Genomic DNA, 23,345 nt, shown 5'->3' on the forward strand with positions numbered 1-23,345 from the left:
AAGTAGCCTTTTTCCCAGTATCGCTTGCCTTACTCTCTAGTTTAAATGCTCTGTTCCTGGACTTCCCTGGTAACACCTGTGGTGAAACACCTTTCTCATCAATTACCTAGCTCCCCACAGGTGATGGCAATCCTACATTACCAGGGAAGTCCAGGAACAGAGCATTTTCTCCTTAAACTAGAGGTCCCAATGCTTAAGATAAAATCGCTGGCGCCGTGCTGGGAAACAAGTACCTAAATTATATATAGCAGCCTAGTATGTAGTTGTACTAGGTAGGTACACTTAGGCAGTAACACTGCCAGTGGCAACAGTGGACTGAGTAAATAATACTGGCAACCTCTATTCACAGTATTCAGAGCAGACAGCACCAGTGGACTATATATAATTCAATTAATTAAGTATTAATAATATAGCAGCCTAGTAGGTAGAGAAAATAAACTACTAGGTAGGTAGGCAGTAGCACTGCCAGTGGTCAACACAAAAGGTAGTTACACATCACCAGTAGCTTTATGCAGTGCACCAGCAGAATTTATAATAATATAATTAATTGTATTATTAGGTACTGCTTGGCAGTGGCACTCAGTGGCACACATCAGTGCACCAGCAGCATGGAATTATTTTTTACAGTCCCACGCAGCACAAGTATTATTTTTTTTATTAAATTATATATAGCAGCCTAGTATGTACTAGGTAGGTACATTTAGGCAGTATTTATTAGGCAGTGAGCCCCAGACCACACAGGTACGCCAGTATTAGGCAGTGAGCCCCAGACCAGACGGTAGATATGGCAGTACTAGCCACCATACAGGTAGATAAGACAGTACTACTAGGCACAAGACAGGTAGATACATCAGCAATACTACTATTGTGCACCAGCAGAATTTATTATAATTCATTATTAGGTACTGCTTGGCAGTGGCACACGTCAGTGCACCAGCAGCATGTAATTATTTTTTACAGTCCCACACAGCACAAGTATTATTTTTGAATTAAATTAGATATACCTGTAGCAGCCTAGTATGTACTAGGTAGGTACACTAGGTAGGCAGTAGCACTGATAGTGGCAACAGTGGACTGAGTAACTAAATAATACAGGCAGATTCAGTGCAGGCAGCACCAGTGGACTATATATATATAAATAAATAATGAATTATTAATATAATATTACAGCACAGCACCAAAGGTAGGCCCTAGCACAGAGGATACAGTAGTAATACAGGTACACAGTTAGACTGTCCTCCTTGCTAGGGAGAGCCCACCCTAAGCAGAGAGGAGAACAGAGTACACAGCAGCACTGAGGGAGACAGCCCCAGCGAATAAAATAATTACAGCACAGCACACCAGAGGTAGACCGCACAGAGGAGACCGTAGTACTACAAGTACACAGTTAGACTACACAGCAGCACTGAGAGACAGCCCCAGCGAATAAAAAATATTGCGCTCAAGTTTAAGCTAAAGCAGCAGCACCAACACACCCTCTCCCAATCCACTACTAGACTGGAGTGAAGATGGCAGGCACAGCAGCCGCTTTCAAATCCTCGCGAAATCCGGCGCAAGGAGATGACGTTCTGACCACACGGACGGACCCGAGTCAGGCGGGAATCTCCAAGCGCTGCTTGGAACCGGTCTCGGAATGATGACATTCGTGGGGGCTCGGATCTCTAGAATCCAAGTCTGCACATCTCCAGCTGTAATATCCCTTTAATCTGGTAATTGTATGATTCACACATGTTTTATAGCTGATTAAAGCCAGGTGGAAAATGCAGGGCGAATTAAGCCAGCCACAGAACATGTATATCATACAGGTCCTGTATGTAAGGGCTATTATGGCAAGCTTACATTTAACTCCTACTTGACTACTCCACACCTCCCAACATGACCCTCTCCAGGAGGGACACAATGCTCTGCTCCTGGGATTTCTTCTTAATGCATGATTACCTTCATCTGTGTTAAACATGTAAATTACTAATAAAGGTGCTTCAACACAGGTGATGGCAATCATACATTAAGAGGGAAGTGCAGGAGCAGAGCAATGTGTCCCTCCTGTAGAGGGTCATGTTGGGAGGTATGCAACATGACCCCATACCTCCCAAAGTGACCCTCTCCAGAAGGGACTCAATGCTCTGTTTCTGGACTCCCCTCTTCATTTATGATTACCATCACCTGTGTTGAAACACCTTTCTCAGTGGCGGAACTATAATTTAAGCACCCCCCCCCCTGCTGATAATAAAGCAGCCCCAGGGCCGTTTCTAGAGGCGGACAAGCCGTGCAGCAGCCCGGGGCGCCGCACGGCTTGTCCGCCTCTGTTTAGCAGCCAGGGCGCCCGCCAGCTTCCCCCACGCCGCTGTCCCCCCCGCACGCCCCGTACGCCGCACCAAAAAGATGATCTTGGAGGGGAGAGAGGAGCGCATAAGTCTCTCCTTCCCCTCGCTGTGTCACTGGGCTGTTAGCCAATCAGCTCGCGGGCCGGCAGCCAATAAGGAGCCAGCCCGCGAGATATGATTGTCTCCTGTCAGCCCAGTCACAGTGAACTTAGGAGAGATGCGGTATGCGCTCCCCTCTCCTCCCTTGGGAAACAGAAGCAGCGGCGGCAACGGGACTCGGAGTCGGAGACCCGGACTCTGCTCTCCCCAGCAGCAGCAGCAACGGTGAGTTGTGCTGCTGCTGGGATATTATCCTCTGTCACTGTGGGGGCATATAGGTCTGGCACTGAGGGGGGCAGATGTGTGGCACTATGGGGGCATATTTTCCACTGTGGGGGCATATATGTGGCACTGTGGGGGCATATATGTGGCATTGTGGGGGCATATGTGTGGCACTGTGGGCGCATATGTGTGGCACTGTGGAGCATATTTGGCACTGTGGGGGCATATATGTGGCACCGTGGGGGCATATATGTGGCACCGTGGGGGCATATTTGGCACTGTAGGGGCATACGTGTGGCACTGTGGGGGCATATCTGGCACTGTGGGGGCATATCTGTGGCACTGTGGGGGCAAAGCTGTCACTGTGGGGGCATATATGGGTGGCACTGTGGGGGCATAGCTATCACTGTGGGGGCATATATGTGTGGCACTGTGGGGGCATAGCTGTCACTGTGGGGGCATATATGTGTGGCACTGTGGGGGCATAGCTGGGACTGTGGGGCATATATGTGTGGCACTGTGGGGGCATATTAGTAAACGGCATCAGTTGTGCGGCAGCGGAGCGTTGGGCATAATGTGTAATAGGCATTACGTTGTGGGGAGTATTGTGTGCTTGCCATCATGGTGTGTGGCGTAATATGTAATGTGTAATTGGCATCACGGATAAAAAAGTGTATGATTTAAGTAGCCTGTCATTGTTTGGCCTTGATCTGTGAGGCGTACTAGGTAACTGTGTGGGGCTTTATATTTTTATGTCACCGTGTGGGCTTCAGCCCGCCAACTTAAGTGCGGGAGGACAATGACAATTCCTGCGGTAACCAATGTCTGGACATGCAGGTTGCAAAAGTGAGATGTAAGGTAATTGTTTTGCTGCTAGACCACGCCCTTATTTTAAGCCACACCCCCTTTTAAAATAAACCACGCCCCCTATTTCGGCGCGCGCGCCTTTGGCGCGCGCAATTTCTTGTATTTCATGTTATGTATTTGGGGGGGGGGGGGCGCATTTTTATTTATTTGCCCTGGGAGCTAAATTGTCTAGAAACGGCCCTGAGCAGCCCCCCCCCCCCCCCCCTGCAGATTTACCTGTGGTCTCGGCTCCGCTCCTGGCTTCATTCTGATGCTATGAAAAATGGACCATCACGAAATGTCCGTCCCCATACAGCAGACAGTTTCAGAGAACACTCTGCTATATAGGGGCAGATATTTTATGAAGGTCCGTCTCCATAGCATCAGAATGAAGCCAGGAGGGGAACGGGACCACCGCAGCGAATACAGGTAAATTTGCGGGTCTGTGGCGAATGCGGCATTACAATAGCCCTGCAGCCCCCCGGCGCCCGCACTTACACAGCGCCTCCCCACTACCACGGGGGCTGCGGGCTATTGTTAACCCACTGACCTTTCTTATTATCCTGTTCAAAACAGGGGATAGCAATCATACATTAAGAGGGAAGTCCAGAAACAGAGCTTTGGGTCCCTCCTGGAATGGGTTATGTTGGGAGGTAAGCTACTCTCCCAGAATGTCCAGGAGACCCCTGAATGCTCGCCCATACTCTGGGAAGAGCAGGTAAGTCTCGCAGAATTTGTTGCTGCTGCTACCCACTGACTGCCAACTTAATGATTGACGTGGTTGATCTAGGCGGCTTCAAAAAGTGATTTGCACTTGGGGGGTTCAGTGCCAGAAATTGTGAAAGGTGAAATGTTTACCATAGGAACAGCCATCTCGAATGCCATCAAAATGAAAACTGACATCAGTAGTGGAAGCCATTTTGTCACAGGCTCCAGGGACCCTAGGTTTAGACCCCACAACTTACCAGACCAGGTGCTCTGTGGTGCGCGGAGGTTCCTGAGGCAGACGTTCTTTGCTGCTGCAGCGGCTGTGACTGATTTCTGCCTCCTGTTGACTCTGGTGTCTCTCCTTCAGTGTCAGAGCACTGTTGCTGGGGAACGTGTATGTCTATTCCTCTGGATGTCTCGCAACATAATCTAGGCACTGTCTGAATGCAACAACATAACAAATCTAGTGCCCTCACTGAGTCATGGCTTGCCTAAATTGGTTAGCAATGGTCTTTGCCTATAAAAATTTTAATTTTACAAATTCATCTATGGATGGCCTGTTTTGGTTAAAACATAAGGTTTAATTAACAGGTTTAATTAACACTTGATCGCACAGAGACCAATTATCAAGAGCCTGTAGTATGGATACGCGAGGCCATGATGCGATGAAATCCTGTTCGTTTTTTTCTTCTTCCTTTTTCCGCATTCACAAGATGATTGACAGGAAGTACGCATCTGCGGATGGTAACCGGCCATTTAAGAGATATGCCACGCATGCCATAAAAGCACTGGGAGTGTTTAGGGGAGGTGTGTGATGTCCGCTCCAGCCGCGATATGCCTGTATTCCTGTATTAATCGCAGCCATCGATCAAGGGCTAAGCGGCGCCTGTGATGAGTGGTGGAAACATCATTCGATGCTGGCGCTGGAGATTCAGTGACGGCTGTCTTCTGAGCTCTGTGATTGGGCAGCCTGCGCTGGGAGCTGCCTGTCACAGGCGGGAGCAGTGCCGCGTATTGGACACAACAAAGTGCCGAACCGTCACTCGTCGCCCTGCCGCATAACATCGCATTAGCCCACAGTGAACACCCGGTAAAGCTGCCGAAGTGCTGCCCCTAGGCATAGGCTGCTGCCCTAGGCAATTGCAGGTGCGACCGCTGTGACCCCTGTAGCTACGCCACTGCCTGCAGGGGCTAACGAGCTAGGGTGTCAGAATTTTTGGAGTTGCAGAGCCTTGCGCTGATTCCTGGACTCCTGCGGTGCTGCTAAGTATCTTAAACTTCTTGTTTCAACCTATACCTTTTATTTCCTTGGTTTCTTTTATCTCTACCTCCTATTGAGCCAGATGCACTAAGCTTCCAAAGTGTTAAAACAGAGAGTGATAAACAGACAGCCAATCAGCTCCTACCTGCCATGTCATAGACTGTGTCTGAAAAATGTCAGGCAGAAACTGATTGGCTGGCTGTTTATCACTTTCCATTTTATCACTTTTGAAGCTTACTGCATCTGGCCCTGTGTCTGTATACCTCCCTTCACCCTACCATTGTCTTTTGTTTGTGATCTGCTTTCCCCATCACCATTTCCCGTCCCTGCCGTACTTCTTCCTTGCCCTCGTCTAGTCGATTGATGGCTGCCGTTGCAGTCAGCTTGGTGGTGTCCCGCTTAGTCCTTCACCTTGCCTCCCTGCTACCGCGGCTCTTGAGCTCCCTGTTTGGCCTCAGCAACACCACAGTTTGTCCTACCCCTTTTCACACACACACTCTCACCACCCTTTCACACATACACACACTCTCACCACCCCTTTGCGCACACACACACTCTCACTCACCACCTCTTCGGAGTAGACCACGTCCTCTCCTGTCCATGTAGGCATCCACAGGATAAAAAAAAAAAAAAAACGAAAACCAAGTGGACGCCTTTAAGTGTGTTTACGCTTGCGGCTTCTCCCCGAAAATGAGGGGAATCCCAATAATGATGATAGTCACTGGGACTCACCTCAGCCTATCAAGAGTGGGCTCGTAGGGAGCTCCCAACCTGATTGGCTGTGTGCAGCCCCATTGACGCACATGTTATGAATTTTACATGGGCGCGTATTGTATGGGCGGTTCCCACCATTGAAGCTTATGTTATAGTTTTAACATAGTCGTCGATAGTGGGAACTGGAAATTCAGGCTAACCGCAAAGTCAATTGGGGTCAAGTTTGTTTTTTGGCCTTCCCATCATCATGATTGTTGTGTAGTTATATCATAAAGAAATAAAATACAATGCATGACAGCCCCAAAGTTTTTTTCAACAGAAACATAAAGCACTTTCTTAAACAGAGAACTGCCCAATTTTGTTTATAGATGAAAAGTGAAACCTGATCACAAAGAAAGCCTTAAATTCTGAAACCCATTTGCAGTTCTTGGTATTGTCTGCTAGGAAATGGTATGAGCTGGTCAGGTAATAACTCCTGGGGCTTTATTATCAATAATAAAACAGATGCTGCTGTAACCCAAGCCTTCCACTCATTCTTGTCCATCCTGAACTGTGGAGATAAAAAAAAATACTTTACACACACTTGTGCTGCAGCTGGAGTCGGTACACATTAACCCCTTCCCGACGGGGCCTTTTTTGTTAACTTTTTTTTTTTTCCTCCTCGCGTTTAAATAAGCGTAACTTTTTTAATTTTCCGGCTATATAGACACATGAGGGCTTTTTTTTGCGGGACAAGTTGTACTTTTTAATGGTACCATTTACTATACCGTATAATATTCTGGGGAATCAGGAAATAATTCAATGTGGGGTAAAAAGGAAAAAAAACGCAATTCCACAATTTTGCGCTGGTTACGGTTTTTTTGGAGTTCATAGTTCGTTTAAAATGATGGGTTATCTTTATTCTATGGGTCGTTACGATTCCGGTGATACCAAACTTATATAGTTTTCGTTACGTTTTACCACTAAAAAAAAAAATAGAAAATTTTACGGTTTTTCTAATTTGCGTCGCGTCGCCATGTTCTGCGGCTTATAACTTTTTTATTTTTCCACCTACAGGCCTGGGTGAGGGCTCATTTTTTGCGGGCTGAAGTGTACTTTTTAATTAATACCATTATGGGATATGGGCGACTTTCTGATCTCTTTTAGTTATTTTTTTTTGGGTAGGCGATGCGACCAAAAAACGTAGTTTTGGCGTTGGGAATTTTTTTCCGTTTACGCCTTTAACCGTGCGGGATAACTAATGTTATATTTTAATAGATCGGACTTTTAGGAACGCGGCGATACCAAATATGTTTATTTTTTTTATTTATTTTTATTTGTGAAATGGGGATGATTTGAACTTTTAATATTTTTTTATTTTTTTTTTATTTTTATTTTTAAACTTATTTTTTTTTACTTTTACTACAAGGCCCCCTAGTGTACTTGACCACTAGGGGGCGCGATCGCCTGTACTAGGTTCAGCCATAGAGCTCTATGGCTGAACATAGTGATTTTCAGCACTTCCTATTACATCCTGCCTCAGGCAGGATGTAATAGGAATGCTGACACGGCCAGCACAGGGGTCTACATTAGACCCCTGGCTGCCATGGCAACCGATCGGCACCCTCCGATCTCGCCGCGGGGGGCCCCGATCGGCGCCGGAGGGGGGCGCCCCCCCTCCGATCAGCTATTTAAGCACTGCGGGCGCTTTGCCCGCGGTGCTTAAAGGGTTAAACGGCCACGATCGGCGAACTCGCCGCTCGTGGCCGTGAGAGCAGGTACCTGGCTGTAATATACAGCCATTACCTGCTCTCTTTCAAGCCAGCTCACTCCGTGAGCTGGCTTGATTCCCCCGCAACCGACACATGACGTACATGTACGTCATATGTCGGGAAGGGGTTAATACACTTTCAAAGTTCTTGCTCACATTATGGACTGGTGCAGTTAGGAATAAGCATTAACAGGAGCAATATTTTTCTGAAATGATACACATTGTATTAGAAGACAAAGGGTGCAGATCATACTTGCCTGCTCTATTGGAAGTTGCAGGAGACTACCGATTTCTCTGGTAGTCCTCTGCACACCTGGAAGAATATGCAGAACTCCTGCATTCAATATACTTCCTAATGATTTGGGTAGGATCGGAAGATAATACCTTGTTCTGGCCTGATGCGGTCTGCTGGGATGGTGGGTAACTGGGCCATAGTCATTTTTTCGGGGTGGTTTCATATCCAGATTGGCACCGTGCCCCCACTAGCCTGATTTCTGTTTGTCTGAACCAACATGGCTCAATTAGGACCTCCACCTCTTCCAGCCATTGCTCTTGACCATACTGGCAAGTCCAGGGTCACCTCCTGCTGAGCGTGGATCCCTTAACTTCGGCTTGTGGGTTCTGTTTTTGAGGACATGTTGTATTGGCTTCTGTACCTTCAAGTGTTTCCAGTATTGGAGGCCTTTCTCTTGGAGCAGGGCCTGGTCTAGGCAATGCAAGATATTCATACAGAGGATGACAGGCCTGTGCATGAATTGCTCCCCTGCAATCACCAGGACACGCTTCTTCCCCAGGGGCTGGTCATACAGTTCCACCTCAAAATATACCACCCCCACAATGGGGATGGGGGATTGTTGGCAGTCTTCACCAGTTCCCAGCACTGGTCTTCGTCAGGTCGGTGTAGTGTTCCATGCAACACTTTTAGGACATGGTCAATATCTCTGACCCCATATCCGAGGCATAGCTGGATTTTTCCAACTGGTTGGGCTATTATGGTAGGGCACTCTACAATTAGATCCGAGGAGTGGTTGATGTTCACGTGCTCAGCCCCTTTCCTTGAGATTTATCCTGAAAATACGAGGGAGATTAAGGTCTCCTGTGGCGGTCCCTGGCACACCTTGCATTGGTGCATTCCCGGGCGAAGTGCCCTTGCTGGTCACACTTCCAACACCTGGGCCCTTGGTTTTTGGGTGATCTCCAAATCTAATGGTGCTGTGGTGAGAGGGGCTCTGATCTTCTGTCCGTTTAGGAGGTCTTGGTTCTGGTGTTGGCTCCCCGGGCATCTATTTGCTCCACCTGCAGTGTTAGCTGGAACAGCTGGTCTTGTATCCGCAGAAGCACATTGGTTAATTTGTTCCTTCCGATGTCCTGCGGGTTGGCTACTGGGACGATTGGGGCAGCCAGTAGTGCCTGCTGCAAGGCCAAGGTGCACATGCCGCCACTGAGTTCCTGGTCCTTGGCCAGGATCAACACTTCATGTAACGTCAGGCCCCGGACTCGGCGCATCACCCCCCCTCCTGGACTCGGCGGCGGCCACTTCAAGCTCCCCCCCACCTCCACGCTCGGTGTCGATGGCCACTTTACCTCCCCTGCCGCATCACTCCCCCCCCCCCCCCTCCCCCCCCAGCTGCCCTGGATGTCCAGCAGGGAGCTGCAGTGTCATGTTCGCTGCTGAGCGCCACTCTACCTGAAGGAGTAAAATATCCATGTGCCTGCACTATCACGCTTGTATTGCGGGGTCTGCCTCAGTGGTTAGCTGGAGTGGAATTCTTAGTAGAAATGTCCCTGAAAAGCAGGAGGCTTAATTCTCTGATGTTTCTTTTTATTTATTTTTTTCTCTCTCAAGGTGCAGGACACAGCACCCCAACACACCCAGAAGCCTCGCCCCGACATTCTCATTGTCCCCAAGGCCATTCAGTCAAGTATAAAGGATAACCATTGATAATTTAAACTAACGATGCCTACCCATCACATAGTTTATGACTATCGATGGCTGGTATGACTATCGATCGATGGCGACTGCACCAATGGCCTACCCTAGATGGAGGGGGTCGCCCGTGACTTTCCACATGTGCATGAATAGTACAAGTCTCACAGCAGCCACAACACTCGTGTTCCCACTCTAATAAATAAGGAAGAGGCATCTGATTGGCCATGAGTAAGCAGGTCTTCCTGGTAGTTACTCCTCATTGGCTGTCTGGCCTGTGACGTCCTTCGTCTTCCTCTCCTATTGGCGAAGACGCGGTGTGGGGCTGCGCTGAGTTGACGGGTGTGTGGGCGCTGCCCGAGGTGCTGATGAGTAGTAGTAGTGACGGAGCCGCGGCAACAGGCGCCGTGGCCGGGCAGCGGTCCCGCCGCCATGGCAGCGCTGGAGTGGTACGCACACAAGGCTCTGGGGGACGGCGTCTTCTGGATACAGGAGCGCTTCTACGAGTCGGGGAACAGAGCAAACATCTGGCTGGTGCGTGGTTCCCACCAGGACCTGGTTATAGACACGGGGCTGGGGCTGCGTAGCCTGCCGGACTACCTCCACTCCTCCGGGCTGATACCGGACGGCAAAGACGGGGGATCCGAGCGCCGGCCGCTCATGGCTGTGGCCACACACGTACACTTTGACCATGCCGGGGGCCTGCACCAGTTCCAGCAGGTGGCGGTGCACCGGGAGGAGGCGGAGGCGCTGCTCCGAGGGGACAACTTCGAGACGGTGACCTGGCTGTCTGACAGCGAAGTGGTAAAGACGCCGAGCCCGGGCTGGAGCGCCAGTCAGTTCAAGGTGCAGGCGGTTCAGCCCACACACGTCCTGGATGACGGTAATACCCTCTGTATATATACATGCACTAGCTATATACAGGCCAGATTTTATTTTTATATATATGTATGTATGTGTGTAGAAAGGTAAATTGAGCATTAATAAAACAACAATAAATAGTCCAGCATACCACCTTGCAGCCAGGGCTTCCAAGAGAAACCCTGGGCCCCTGTATAACAACTTCCTGGGGCCCCCACGGATGGAGCTCCCTGCGGCGCACACTCTGTTGACCCTTGTTACGCCACTGCGTCCAAGGTGGATACAGGGACAAAAATGTACACCTTAATGCCTATTACACATGTCACAGGTGTTACATGCTTTGCCAGGGGTAACATGCTCTGCCAGGGGTTAGCATACTCTTTGCCATGGAATTAACCTGCTCTGCCATGGGTTACATGCTCTGCCAGGGATAACCTGCTCTGCCATTGGATTAACCTGCTCTTTGCCATGGGTTAACATGCTCTTTGCCATGGGTTAACATGCTCTTTGCCATGTGATTAACCTGCTCTGCCAGGGGTTACATGCTCTGCATGGGGTTAACATGCTCAGCCAGGAGTAAACTCCCGAATCAGGTGGCGGGCTCTCAACAGGCCCTGGAGTCGGAGAGTGGAAGGACCTCTGTGATGCTGCTGGCCCACATCCGCACTCTCAATGCCTCTGTTGAAAAGTTGACTACGGCACACTCAGACCCAGCGCACTCGTCACCAAATAAAAAAAAAACTGTGTGAACTGTACCTGCCCCCCCCCCCCCCCCCCCCTCTCGGCACCCTTGCTTGTAGCGCACAATCGGCATTAAAAATTACCAAAGTCCAATATGATGACCGCAGCACCGTTCTAAAACCAGAAATCCTCCAGGGTACAAGAAGGCAGAAATCTTGACAATTCAAAATGGGAAGGCGTGCTTCCTGGTGCATTAAAAGAGTAATTTATTTATACAAAGAAACCAATCCAAGATACTGCATGTGAGTGCTCGTATTGAGGAGGTTATTCAGGTTAATTTGCTTGGATGCAAATTCGCATCCTTGCAAGTGAACCAGATCCTTCCTTGTGATTGGTGGTACGCTGGCCCACCATTTGCAAGGCGTGTACGTTCACAATGGGTGTGAATGGATGTTTGGTACTTGTTTCCTATCTGGGCGCCCACGATCAAAATCGCGGTCATCGGGGGTAAAAATCGCGGTGATCGCGGTCATCGCGGGCATCGCGGGTAAAATTGGTTGGTCGCGATGCCCGCGATGACCGCGATCACCGCGATTTTCCCATAGGGAACAATGTTAAAAAGGCTGATTGACCGCGATTTCACTGTTAAATGGCTCAATTGACCCGATTTCGCCATATTAACCCTGAATTAGGCCCAATTAACCCTTAAATGTCCCCAACAATTTTTAACGCCACCCCACGATCCACGCCAACCCGAAGCGTGGCGAGCGCAGCGAGCCCGCGAGGGGCGGCGGTACGCGTCCTCCGACCTTTTCATGCCCTACTATCCACGTCGGCGTGGTGTGGGAATATAATAGTGTGGCGAGCGCAGCGAGCCACCGAGCCCGAAGCGTGGCGAGCGCAGCGAGCCCCGCGAGGGGACGCGGATACCTTCACAGGTAGACGCGTCCCCTCGCGGGCTTCACAGGTGTCCGGGTCGCCACGGACACCTGTGAAGCCCGCGAGGGGACGCGCATAACTGTGAAGGTATCCGCGTCCCCTCGCGGGGCTCGCTGCGCTCGCCACGCTTCGGGCTCGGTGGCTCGCTGCGCTCGCCACACTATTATATTCTCACACCACGCCGACGTGGATAGTAGGGCATGAAAAGGTCGGAGGACGCGTACCGCCGCCCCTCGCGGGCTCGCTGCGCTCGCCACGCTTCGGGTTGGCGTTGATCGTGGGGTGGCGTCAAAAATTGGGGTGGACATTTAAGGGTTAATGGGCTCTGTGGCCCATTTAACATTGATTCCTATGGCAAAATTTGGGTTTGATTGAGCCATTTAACACTAAAATCGGGTCCATCGCGACTTTTAACATTGTTCCCTATGGGAAATCGTGAGCATCGCGTCGCGGGCATCGCGGGTACGTTTATGGCCGGCCGCGACGCGACCGACGCGATTTTTCAGGTTTAACATGGTTTTCAATGGGAAAATCGCGGGCATCGCGTCGGTCGCGTCGCGGGCAGGCATAAATGTACCCGCGATGCCCGCGACGGGCGCCCAGATAGGAAACAAGTACCGGATGTTTTACATAAATATCCATTCGCCTGCCACTGGGACCCTCTCACATCGAAAGATGTGGAAGGTGCACACATATGTTAGGTTGCTCTGAGCAACCACACCGAAGTGTGTATGCTCAAGGGGAAGTGGGCGGGTAGCTGCCTGTCCCCCCAGATGTCCGTCAGCGTCATTAGCATGAGAACACCCAGCGTTCTCGCATATGGGAATGCTGGGCATTCCCATATGCTAATGGGCCTCCGCACGCCCAGCATTCCCAAGGTTGGGTGCATGCACCCGGCGAACATTCTGTTCACCGTGGCCGCACGCATACAGCGCAACCACAAAACATCGGTCGTGTGCGAACAGACCTGAATATTGTCCTGAAGGAGTGAAACATATCACCAAAGCAAGCTGCTTACACAATGCCAGTCAGTCCGTCCATAGCTCTCCCGATACTGGATATGTCTGTATCTGGTGAGCCGCCAGGTAAGACAAGTGAGATGAGCGTCCTCTGACAAAGTCTTTTTGACGAAACTCGCCAGGGTGTGGCCTGTGATGCTCTCCTTATCTTTCCTGGCGGCTCTCCCTATACTGGCATCTCCAGATGCCGCGGTGCAACCCTGCGTGTTGATGTCTTGGGGACCCATGGATGGACTGACCGGCATGGTGTAAGCAGCTTGCCTTGGTGATATGTTTCACTCTTTGTGGTAGCCATCCCATAGTGCTTTTAACTCCGTACGAGCACTTACATGCAGTATCTTGGATTGTTCTTTGTATAAATATAAATGACTCTTTTAATACACCGGTAAGCACCCCTTTCCGTTTTGTTTTGTGTTTGTATATGTATAATCTCTGTCTATGTGCAGGCAATTTCTAGTCACTACTAGTCAACAAATACTGGTCGCCAGGTCGCCACAGCGACCAGAATTTTTGCAGGGAGGAAGGAAGCAGAATCTGGTCGTCGGCAGCCCGACCACCTGTCTCCTCCTCCTGTCAGGACAGACAGCACGGTCCCCGGACCCCCCACAGCGATGGCAGAAGTTGAAAACATTTTTAAAATAGACCGAGTCCTGCAGCAGCCAATAGAAATCCCCAGCACCACCGCCGCCCCAACCAATCACTGCAGGCAGCGACTTTTTAATTAATTTGCTGCCTGAGAGTGAGACCTCTGACCTTCCTTCCCTGCGTCATCCTAACAGACGCCGGACACCGAGTCCCCTCAGAGCCACTGTTCCTCCTGACTCTCCGGCTACATGGATCAGCGAGGGAGACAGTGACTACTACCTACTTCTCAGACAGGGGTCTTTCCCCAGGCTCGCAGCCGCACCTCCACTCTACGGGGCACCGTTCGCTGAACCCCCACCGTTTCTTGCTGCTGGACAAGCCCGGCTTCCAGCATGCAACTCCTGACAAAGGGCATGTTGACCCTTGGCACAGGGCATTTTGAGTCCTGGCATCAAGCATCCAACCCGTAGCAATGAGCATGTAGGTAAGCGGCTGTCACAACATTCAAGTATTGTTTGGTTCTTACCTGTTTTGTGACTTCTCCTGTCAGTTCTGCTCTGCTCCATTCTGCAGGGAAGTTCTGTGGGTACTTGCTTCCTAGCACGGCGCCCGCGATTTTCATTGTATTGATCGGGTCGGAAAAATCACGTCGATCGCATCGCATGCCAACCAAATCACATGCGATGCGATCGACCCGATTTTTACATTGGAATCAATGTAAAATGGTCCCTGAGACCCGATTTTACAATGCTTTCAATGTAAAAAGCCCCAAAACCCCCCATTTTAATAGCAAACCCCCCCTCATGTTTGAAATGCCCCCCCCCCCCATTAGTAACGCCACCCCACTATTGATGTCAAGCTGAAGCGTGGCGAGCGCTGCGAGCCCCCAATGGGCGGCGGTACGCGTCCTCCAACCTTTTCATACCCCCACTATCCACGTCGGCGTGGAGTTTATTTTATATAGTGTGGCGAGCGCAGCGAGGTAGAACCCCCCCGACACGGTTAGACTTACAGCATTACAGGGTGTGGTATTATATGTAATGGGCATTACAGTGCGGTATAATGCGTAATGGGCATGCCGGTGTTTGGTAGAATGTGTAATGGGCATTATGGTGTGTGGCATAACTGATCTGAATCTATACACAAAAACTATCTATATCTAAATATGCGTGTGCATTTATATGCATTACTTAAGGCTATTGCCCATATACAGATTTATGTACTGTAGCCCTTATTCTGGTTCACTCGCAAAGGCAAATTCCTTCTCAAATGGAGAAAACCATGTACAGAGAATTAGATTTGGGTGAATTATTTTGTTTCTGTGCAGGGAAAATACAGATTTTTTTTTTTTTAACACTTCAATATAGATCTCACTTTAAGGTAGAATCCCACCCAAATCTAATTCTCTCTGCACATGTAACATCTGCCCCCCCCCCCCGCAGTGCACATGGTTTTGTCCATTTGAGAAGGAATTTGCCTTTGCGATTGAATCAGAATAAGGGCCTATATATACCGAACACCAGCATACAATATACAATAATTATACTGTATCTATACAGACAATGGCCCAGATTCTCTAAGCTTCAAAAGTGATAAAATGGAGAGTGATAGCCAGCCAATCAGCTCCTGCCTGACATTTTTCAAACAGTCTGTGACATGGCAGGTAGGAGCTGATTGGCTGGCGGTTTATCACTCTCCATTTTATCACTTTTGAAGCTTAGAGAATCTGGCCCAATGGGTGAAATTTAATAGGATGAGAGATTCAGAAAGTGAGAGATTTGGTAAGAAGTCTCCAGTTTGTTTGTTTTTTAAAGTGCCAATTGTCATATGCTCCCATAAGCTGCCCATACACTAGCCGATTTTGGTCCGATTTCGGGCAGATCAGTCGGATCTGGCCGAAATCGGACCAAAATCGGCTAGTTTTGATGCCCCCTCAGATCCGATGCGCGGTCCCGTGCGCATTGGATCTGCGTCGGGTGGTCGGACCTGCTGCACGTCCGATCACCCGACTTGGGACCTAGTCTGTAGTGGTAGTGGGGCGGCGGGGTGGGCGGCAAGTGCAGGGTCCGGGGCGGCTCTGCAGAAACACTGCGCTGGTCAGCGGTGGCAGTGTTTTGAAAACAATTCAAACGATAGGCCTGCCGCTGATTGGCTGAGGGATAGAGCGATCCCAGCCAATCATCAACGAGGTCGCTGATTGGTTGAGAGCGCATCCTCTCTCAGCGGCCAGCCTATAGTTGAATTGTTTTCAAAACACTGCCGCCGCTGACCGTACGGTCTCCGCAGTGACCATCCAGCCGGACACTGTGGAGACTCCTGCCCGCCCTGGACCCCATACAGCTCGGACTCCAGACCCCCTGCAGCTCCCCGGGAATTTACATGGGATAAATCGCATGCAATTTATCCCATGTGAAAAATTGCACATCAAGTGCCAAATCGTACTGAGCTCTCCCGGGGAGCTGCCGGAAGAGCTCAGAGGACATTAGGTCCGACTTGTCTTTCAGACAAGTCGGCCTAATGTATGGGGGCCTATACATTTCCAGATTTTTGTTCCCACCAGATAGATCAGACAGAAAAATCTGTACGTGTGTACAAACCTTTTTAGATGGACAAAACCATGTGTACTACAGGTGGGGTAGATGTTACTTGTGCAAGGTGAGCTAGATTTGGATGGGGTTTTACTTCAAAGTGAGATCTATATTGCAGTGTAAAAATAAAGCAGTCAGTATTTACCCTGCACAGAAACAAAATAGCTTACCCAACTCTAATTCTCTCTGCAGTGCACATGGTTTTGTCCATCTAAGAAGGAATTTGTCAGATGGAGTAAACCAGAATAACCATCTTAGTGTGGAAGAAAACACTTTGCAATGTTCTGAGAGATTGAAGCGGACTGCCTTATCTTCCCCAGGGTGTCAGAACAACCTTGTTCACTTAGAACACCATTCAGATACTGTTCATTTAATGCTGACATAGGTATTATTTATGAATCTACGATAATGGCAATATATTATGTCAGTAGCGCACGCAGGGGGGGTTTCTGAGTACCCAGAAACCCCCCTATGAGTCTAAGGGCCCTAGGCTGAAAGCTGAGGGTCCCCTCTTTCCAGGGGTACAAGAATTTTAAAAATCTTCCCTTGGGAACCGGAGATATCTGACTTCAAAGCAGTGGCCCCTATCCTAGACTGTTAATTGCTCTTCCCAGTCAGATATTTCAGGTTCTGTCTGACTTAGAGTTTTTCTGAGAGTATTTTCCAAAACATGAGACTCTCCCCCTTTGATAGATACTAGTAGCTTGTCTCTACTCTACCCAGAACCAGAGATATCAGCCTTCCAGCAGCTGGTTACTGCTCCAGCTCCACACACCCTGTATGTAGTTTTATGTGCTTGTTGGCAGATTGCTCTGCCTCCTGAACTCTGATCCCCTAGTCCCCAGTATCATTTGGTAGGTGAGATTCTCTAGTTTTTAATTTCATTAAAATCTAAGAAATATATTTATGGAAACTGGAGATATCAGCAATCAAGCAAGTGTCCCCCACCAGAAAATTATGAATAATAAGCCCACTCCACTATACACCCCTCCTCTGCATATTAAACATCCTCTTCCACCCTGGAAGTTATGTATCAGGGCCCCTTCATTCAGCCCAATGCCCCCTTCTCCCACCCCATCTCCCACCATCTGTGCAGTAAAGGGGTAATTAGTGGAAATTACTGATCCAGGCCCTACATGCTGAGCGGTTGATATAATACCCCCTACCACCCGCGGGACATCAAAGCTTCCCCCACCCCTACTGCTGGAGTATCGGTAGGGGCCCCAATACATTGCTATGCCCAGGGGTCTACACTGATGTTAATGCCCCTGTATGTATATATATATATATATATATATACAGTATATGTATGTATATGTGTATGTATATATATATATATATTTTATTATTATTATTTATATACATTTGGTCTATCTATAATACTTTAACTGACCCGGCATATACTGGGTCACCTAAGTGTCCATCTCCGTGCTTTGCTCCGCCCCTCTGGAAACCCCCTTCTGAAAATCCTGCGTTTGCCACTGTATGTAGCACACTTTACAGAGATGTCTGTCCTATATTATAAACTGTTTGCACGGCGTCAGTTATGACTAAATGATTCACAGCAATCTATGTACCTCATAATGGTGCGCACAGGGGGTGCCAGGGGTGCACAGGCACCTCCTAATGGACGGCAGCCTGTCAGATGCGCAAGGATCCAGACACACATTATTTTTATCTGGGCAGCGGTCAGCTGTATATACGTGGGAGTGTGGGCGGCCGGGCGCCGGCTCACTGAATGACAAAGTAGATCAGTATGTGTCTGAATTACAATACATACATTTGCGGCTGCTGGCGTGCCGCCTGCCGCTCCCGCACGGGCGCCGCCATGACAGTCTCACTGTCACACTGCCCTTACTTGATGGGCAGGTGGGCTGTCGTATGGGAGGGCTGAAGGGAGGGAGGGCGGGGGCGCGGCCTGGGACGGAGTGTCAGGGGGAAGCAGGTTACTGTCTCTGCTTCTCCTATGCGTGTGACGTCACCACGTCACACGCTGGAGTCTGGAGAGGCCAGAGACTGAGGAGATGAGCCGGGAACTGAAGCTGAGCAGGGAGGGTCTCTCTCCCAGTCTTCACACACCTGACAGTGACTTGTAAGGAACGAAGGTGCGTTTTTATCAGCACCTATATAAAGAAATATATTTAAAATAAGTATATATGTATATACTGAATATGTGTGTGTATATATATATATATATATATATATATATATATATATATACATACATCTCACAGTCTATTTGTATATGTGTGTGTATACATATATATATATATATGTATGTATGTATATATATATGTATGTATGTATGTATGTATGTATGTATGTATGTATGTGTTTGTCGGGTTGATCCTATTAACCCCAAAGGCTGCGGATGATTTGCAGAGTGCGAATCATCACGACACCGGGCGCACTTTAGGCAGGCTGAATTCGCTGAAAAATACTCGCACCTCCTTAGGGGTGTGAGTAAATTTCAGTAAATTCGGCATTGCGAAGGGTGCGAGTTAGGGTGAATTTGGGTGCTGTTTTCAGTGTGAAAACGGCAAATGAACGGCAACTCGCACCCTTCGGGGTTAATAGGATCGACCCATATTATTACAAAAAATAATCTTGTATTTGTGAAACCAACATTTCGGGGTTCATCTTGAAAAAGGGGTTTATGAACCCCGAAACGGATACTTGCAGGGGGGCCTTGGATTAGTGGTCTAGAGGCAAACTGATGTGCCGGCACTCACGCTCCTATGTTCCGTGGTGGGGTGCCTTGTCAGAAAAAAGTTTCATAGGTACACAGGATATGACCGGCACTCCCCGGGTCCTTCTCCTGTAATCTTAGTAATGACAACGCATACCACTCAATTTCATGCAACGTTTCATGCACTGTCCCTATTTCTGCTGTGTTTGTGTGTGTGTGTGTTTGTGTGTGTGTGTGTGTGTGTGTGTGTGTGTGGGGGGGGGGAATTATTCATTCTGAAGTGCATATACATAAAAAAGTCACCTTCTGTTTAGTTTGCATTGATGTCCAATAGGCTTTGATGGACACGCCCAGTAGGCGGTGATGGACACACCCTCCAATGGTGCACCCCCTAAGAAAATGGGCTGCGCATGCCTATGATGGTGCATATTCTGTACTCAGCAATGGTCCATAAACACTAGGTGATTTTGAGCTCAAAGTAGCTCACTTTTCCCATTCTGAGCTACTTTGAGCTCAAAATCTCCAAGGGTGTGTGGGTGGGCGATGATCTCTGATGCCTGATTTCGCATCATCGCAGGCCTCGCATCCATCGCTACTGTTTAACAGGACGAGTGAACCACTTACTACAATCTACTACTGTGGAAAGCGGTTTACCTACTGTGAAATTTTCTGGACCGGGTGAAAATTGATTTATCGGATAGCGATTTTCACATCAGCGTACCTGGGCAAAAACACCCAGTGTATAACTACCTTTAGAAATGATAATAAAGAATAATAAATATTATACAGTTTAGCCTAGTGCAGTGGTTCCCAAACTGTGTGCCTAGGCTCCCTGGGGTGCCTCAGAGCACTTGCAGGGGTGCCTCGGTTTGGTGGTCCAGAATTGATTCAAATTATTTATGGTCAATGTAATTGGCAAAATCAGTGCTTGTGGCTTCCAGTTTTCAAATATGTGGATAAACAGAAGTGAATCCTGTGCCTCACCACATAACTGGACCTAAAGATGAAATATAAGCACAACTTATTTAATTTAATATTGTTTTCTGAAATTCTCGGTAGCAAACTTTGCACCTAGGGGTGCCATGACAAATATTCTGATAATCTGGGGTGCCATGATGCAAAAAAGTTTGGGAACCACTGGCCTAGTGTATATTTGTCAATGTGCGGATATAAGGGCTGGAGAGGTGAGGACTTGTTTTATCAATTGTCCAGTCTTCAGCAGCCCAGGTACTGATGTTCTGAGTAGCTTTCCAGATGTAGTTACATGTAACAAAGGGGTAGAACGTGCCGCTATAACAGTTCCTGCTTCGCCTCATTAGCAAGGCGGAGCAGGAGGGGCCTCGGCAAGATGTATCAACATCTTGCTGGCCGAAGCGGGGGAGCGCTAACTCCCCACTCCAGAGATGTCCCTCCTGGAGACAGCGCATCAGTTAATATTGATGCGCCGTCTCCTTTTCCCCCTCCGGCCGGCTGACTGTGCATGCGTGGTATCTCGCTACTCTTGCCAGATCCCCAGCGCAGCTCAGAGCCAGCAGCAAGGACAGCGCTGTCATGGATATGCTGGAAAACTGACAAACTGTCACTCCTCCATAACCATGTTTTTTTTCCAACCAGCCAGATCTGAAGATAAATCTTACTAGTATATGTGCACCTTTTACACATGCGACTACACGGAGGAAAAAATCATTCAATGGTCACTCACCATCTAATTATTATTTTTTTCTCCCTTCATGGATAGAAGTAAGTCTGTACTTACTTTTTCCTGGATGGAGATGACTGAAATGGGTGCGGGCACTGACATCATGCGACTTCAGCCACCCCATCCTCCCCCAAGCAGGCATGGACATGGGTGCACCCATAAAATGCTGGGCGGTCCGCTGCGTTCGCTCCCTGTCCATCCATCCTGGAGCGAATGCCGAGACGAGTGTGGAACTCACCGAAATTCCCAAAATTTTGCATTTAAAAAAAATGATGCTTCATATCCTGAGGATACATTGCAGAATCTGTACAAAAGGCTATATTCAATAGAACCACCTCCCCCTCCCATCCCCTGTATGTTGACCTTTTGACTGTGAACCCCATGTTGACCTAATGACCCTGTCGACCTAGATTCATGTCGACCTATACTCATGTCGACCTAATGGTGTCAACCTAATGACTGTCGACCAAAATGCTGGTGACCCAATGACCGTATCCTCCAATTACAACCAATTTAAACAGGGAACTAAAAAGTTCTGCAACTCAGGTGGAAACCAGTGAATCCTAACACAAAGGCTATATTGACCATTGTCCGAGTATTCGTTATTGTAGGAATAAATGGCTGCATACGGAGCATAGAGATCTCTCACATATCCCATATCTTGATGCTGTATCTCCGCTGCAATGTACCCAAGATGAACAGACGTTAATCGCTGTTTCTCAACGCATTCGGGATTGTTTTAGCTGTGTATGGTATCTGTATTCTAAATGCGCTGATGATGCCAAAGGACCTATAGGGGGTTATTCTGGTTGATTTGCTCAAATGCAAATTTGCATCTTTGTGAGTCAACCAGATCCCGCCTTGCGAATGGTGGTACTCCGGCCCACCATTCGCAGGGCACCTAAGTTCGTACAGCCTGCGAATGGATGTTTCACATAAACATCCATTCACATGTCAGTGGGAACCTCCCACATCTTTTGATAGTCGCCGACCATCAAAAGATGTGGAAGGTGCACGCATAAGTAAGGTTGCTCTGTGGAACCTTACATAGGCGTGTAAGTTTAGGAGGAATTGGTGATGTCAGCTGCACGCCTGCCACATGTCCGTCATGTCCTCATTAGTATGAGAACAGCGTTCTCATGGCAACTAATTTGTGGGGTAAAGGTTGCGCTTGATGTGTGACAATGTGAACACAGTGTAACAATAAAATATATAGAATTAAAAAACGGTGTGCATTTATTTGTATAAACAAAATTAAAAACAAAAGATATATATTATCATATTAAAAGCTGCTCTGAACTAAGCATGTGCAGGTTTTTAAGAAAACACAGAGACTGTATCCAGTTAAGAGTATGTTAATTATATCATCTCAGTTTGTGTTGAGTCCCTCTTTTTGGGCCAAAAAAGCAATTTATCCCAGTGGTGTGGTGGCATCTCTTGAGATGCTTCCTCCAATTGAATAATGGGGGTGGCGTTCCTCCAGAATATTGGAAGATCTGAAGCAATAGGAGTCCACTTGTTCCCAGAATAGGCTTGTTAGAGAGGTGGCATTTCTCCACAATGTTATCAAATGCCCGGTGGGAGTATTGTAGACTTAATCACACCTGGAATCGCCTTAGGGATATTGGGTTATGCTCCAGTGGAAAAGAGGATGAGGTGATGGGTATGCAGTGTTAAAGGGTAATGCTTCTACCGACGTGTTTTGCTGCTTTTTACCCTTTAAAAAAGCTGCTGCAAGCAGCGAAACGCGTCAGAGGCATTACCCTTTAACACCGCATACGTGACCCTGTGAACAGTTTGTTCGCCGTGGGCGCACGCACCCAGCACATGCACAGAAATGCGCAGTCAAAAAACATCGCCCCTGTAAAAACGCATAAGCCCTGCCCTTGCAAATGGACCTGAATAATGTCCATAGTTTGTTACAGCTTAGTTTATTGTGAGCCTACAGATGACATTGAAATTGTTACTTGTTAGTTGTGTTTAACTCAAGTACTATGTAATGAAAATGGAACTGTGCTATTTACAGTTGCAGCCATGTAAGAATTTGCTAGCACCATCTGTTTTACATGCGTCAAAAATAACAAATTAAAACTATATATAGTATATAAAGTTCAACATGACAGGCCTGCATATGGGGACACCGCTTATTAGAGAGTCCCTTACTTTTGCAATTGCTATGCAGTTATGTATGTCCTCATAAAAATTGTTGCAGATCTGCATAACAATAAATGTATGTTTATTCATAAGCCCCAGGGAGTGTTATAGTGGAGTTTAGAGAAACTTGCAGTGAAGTTATGTAAAGGAGGAGTTTAGAGGTTCTATTTGGGTTTATACCCCTTTTACGCCACCGCAAAAACCCGGGTCATCGGCGTGTCAGACCTGGGTCAGCGGTGGTGTAAATGGCTCACGCCATGTCCCTTTACACGGGACTTA

The 23,345-nt window shown here is 48.2% G+C and overlaps 1 protein-coding gene across 1 annotated transcript in view; it reads left to right on the top strand.

Moving 5' to 3' along the window:
* Positions 1-10,161: 10,161 nt before the first annotated feature.
* MBLAC2 (metallo-beta-lactamase domain containing 2) overlaps positions 10,162-23,345 on the top strand; it is a 30,467-nt gene continuing 17,283 nt past the window's right edge. Inside the window, exon 1 of the mRNA XM_083151804.1 lies at positions 10,162-10,734. Coding sequence (XP_083007930.1) covers positions 10,284-10,734 — 451 coding nt within the window. The 5' untranslated portion in view covers positions 10,162-10,283. The remainder of the gene's footprint in view (positions 10,735-23,345) is intronic.

Source organism: Crinia signifera, chromosome 1 (genome assembly GCF_055691185.1).
Source record: "Crinia signifera chromosome 1, ASM5569118v1, whole genome shotgun sequence".
NCBI classification, from domain to species: Eukaryota; Metazoa; Chordata; class Amphibia; order Anura; family Myobatrachidae; genus Crinia; species Crinia signifera.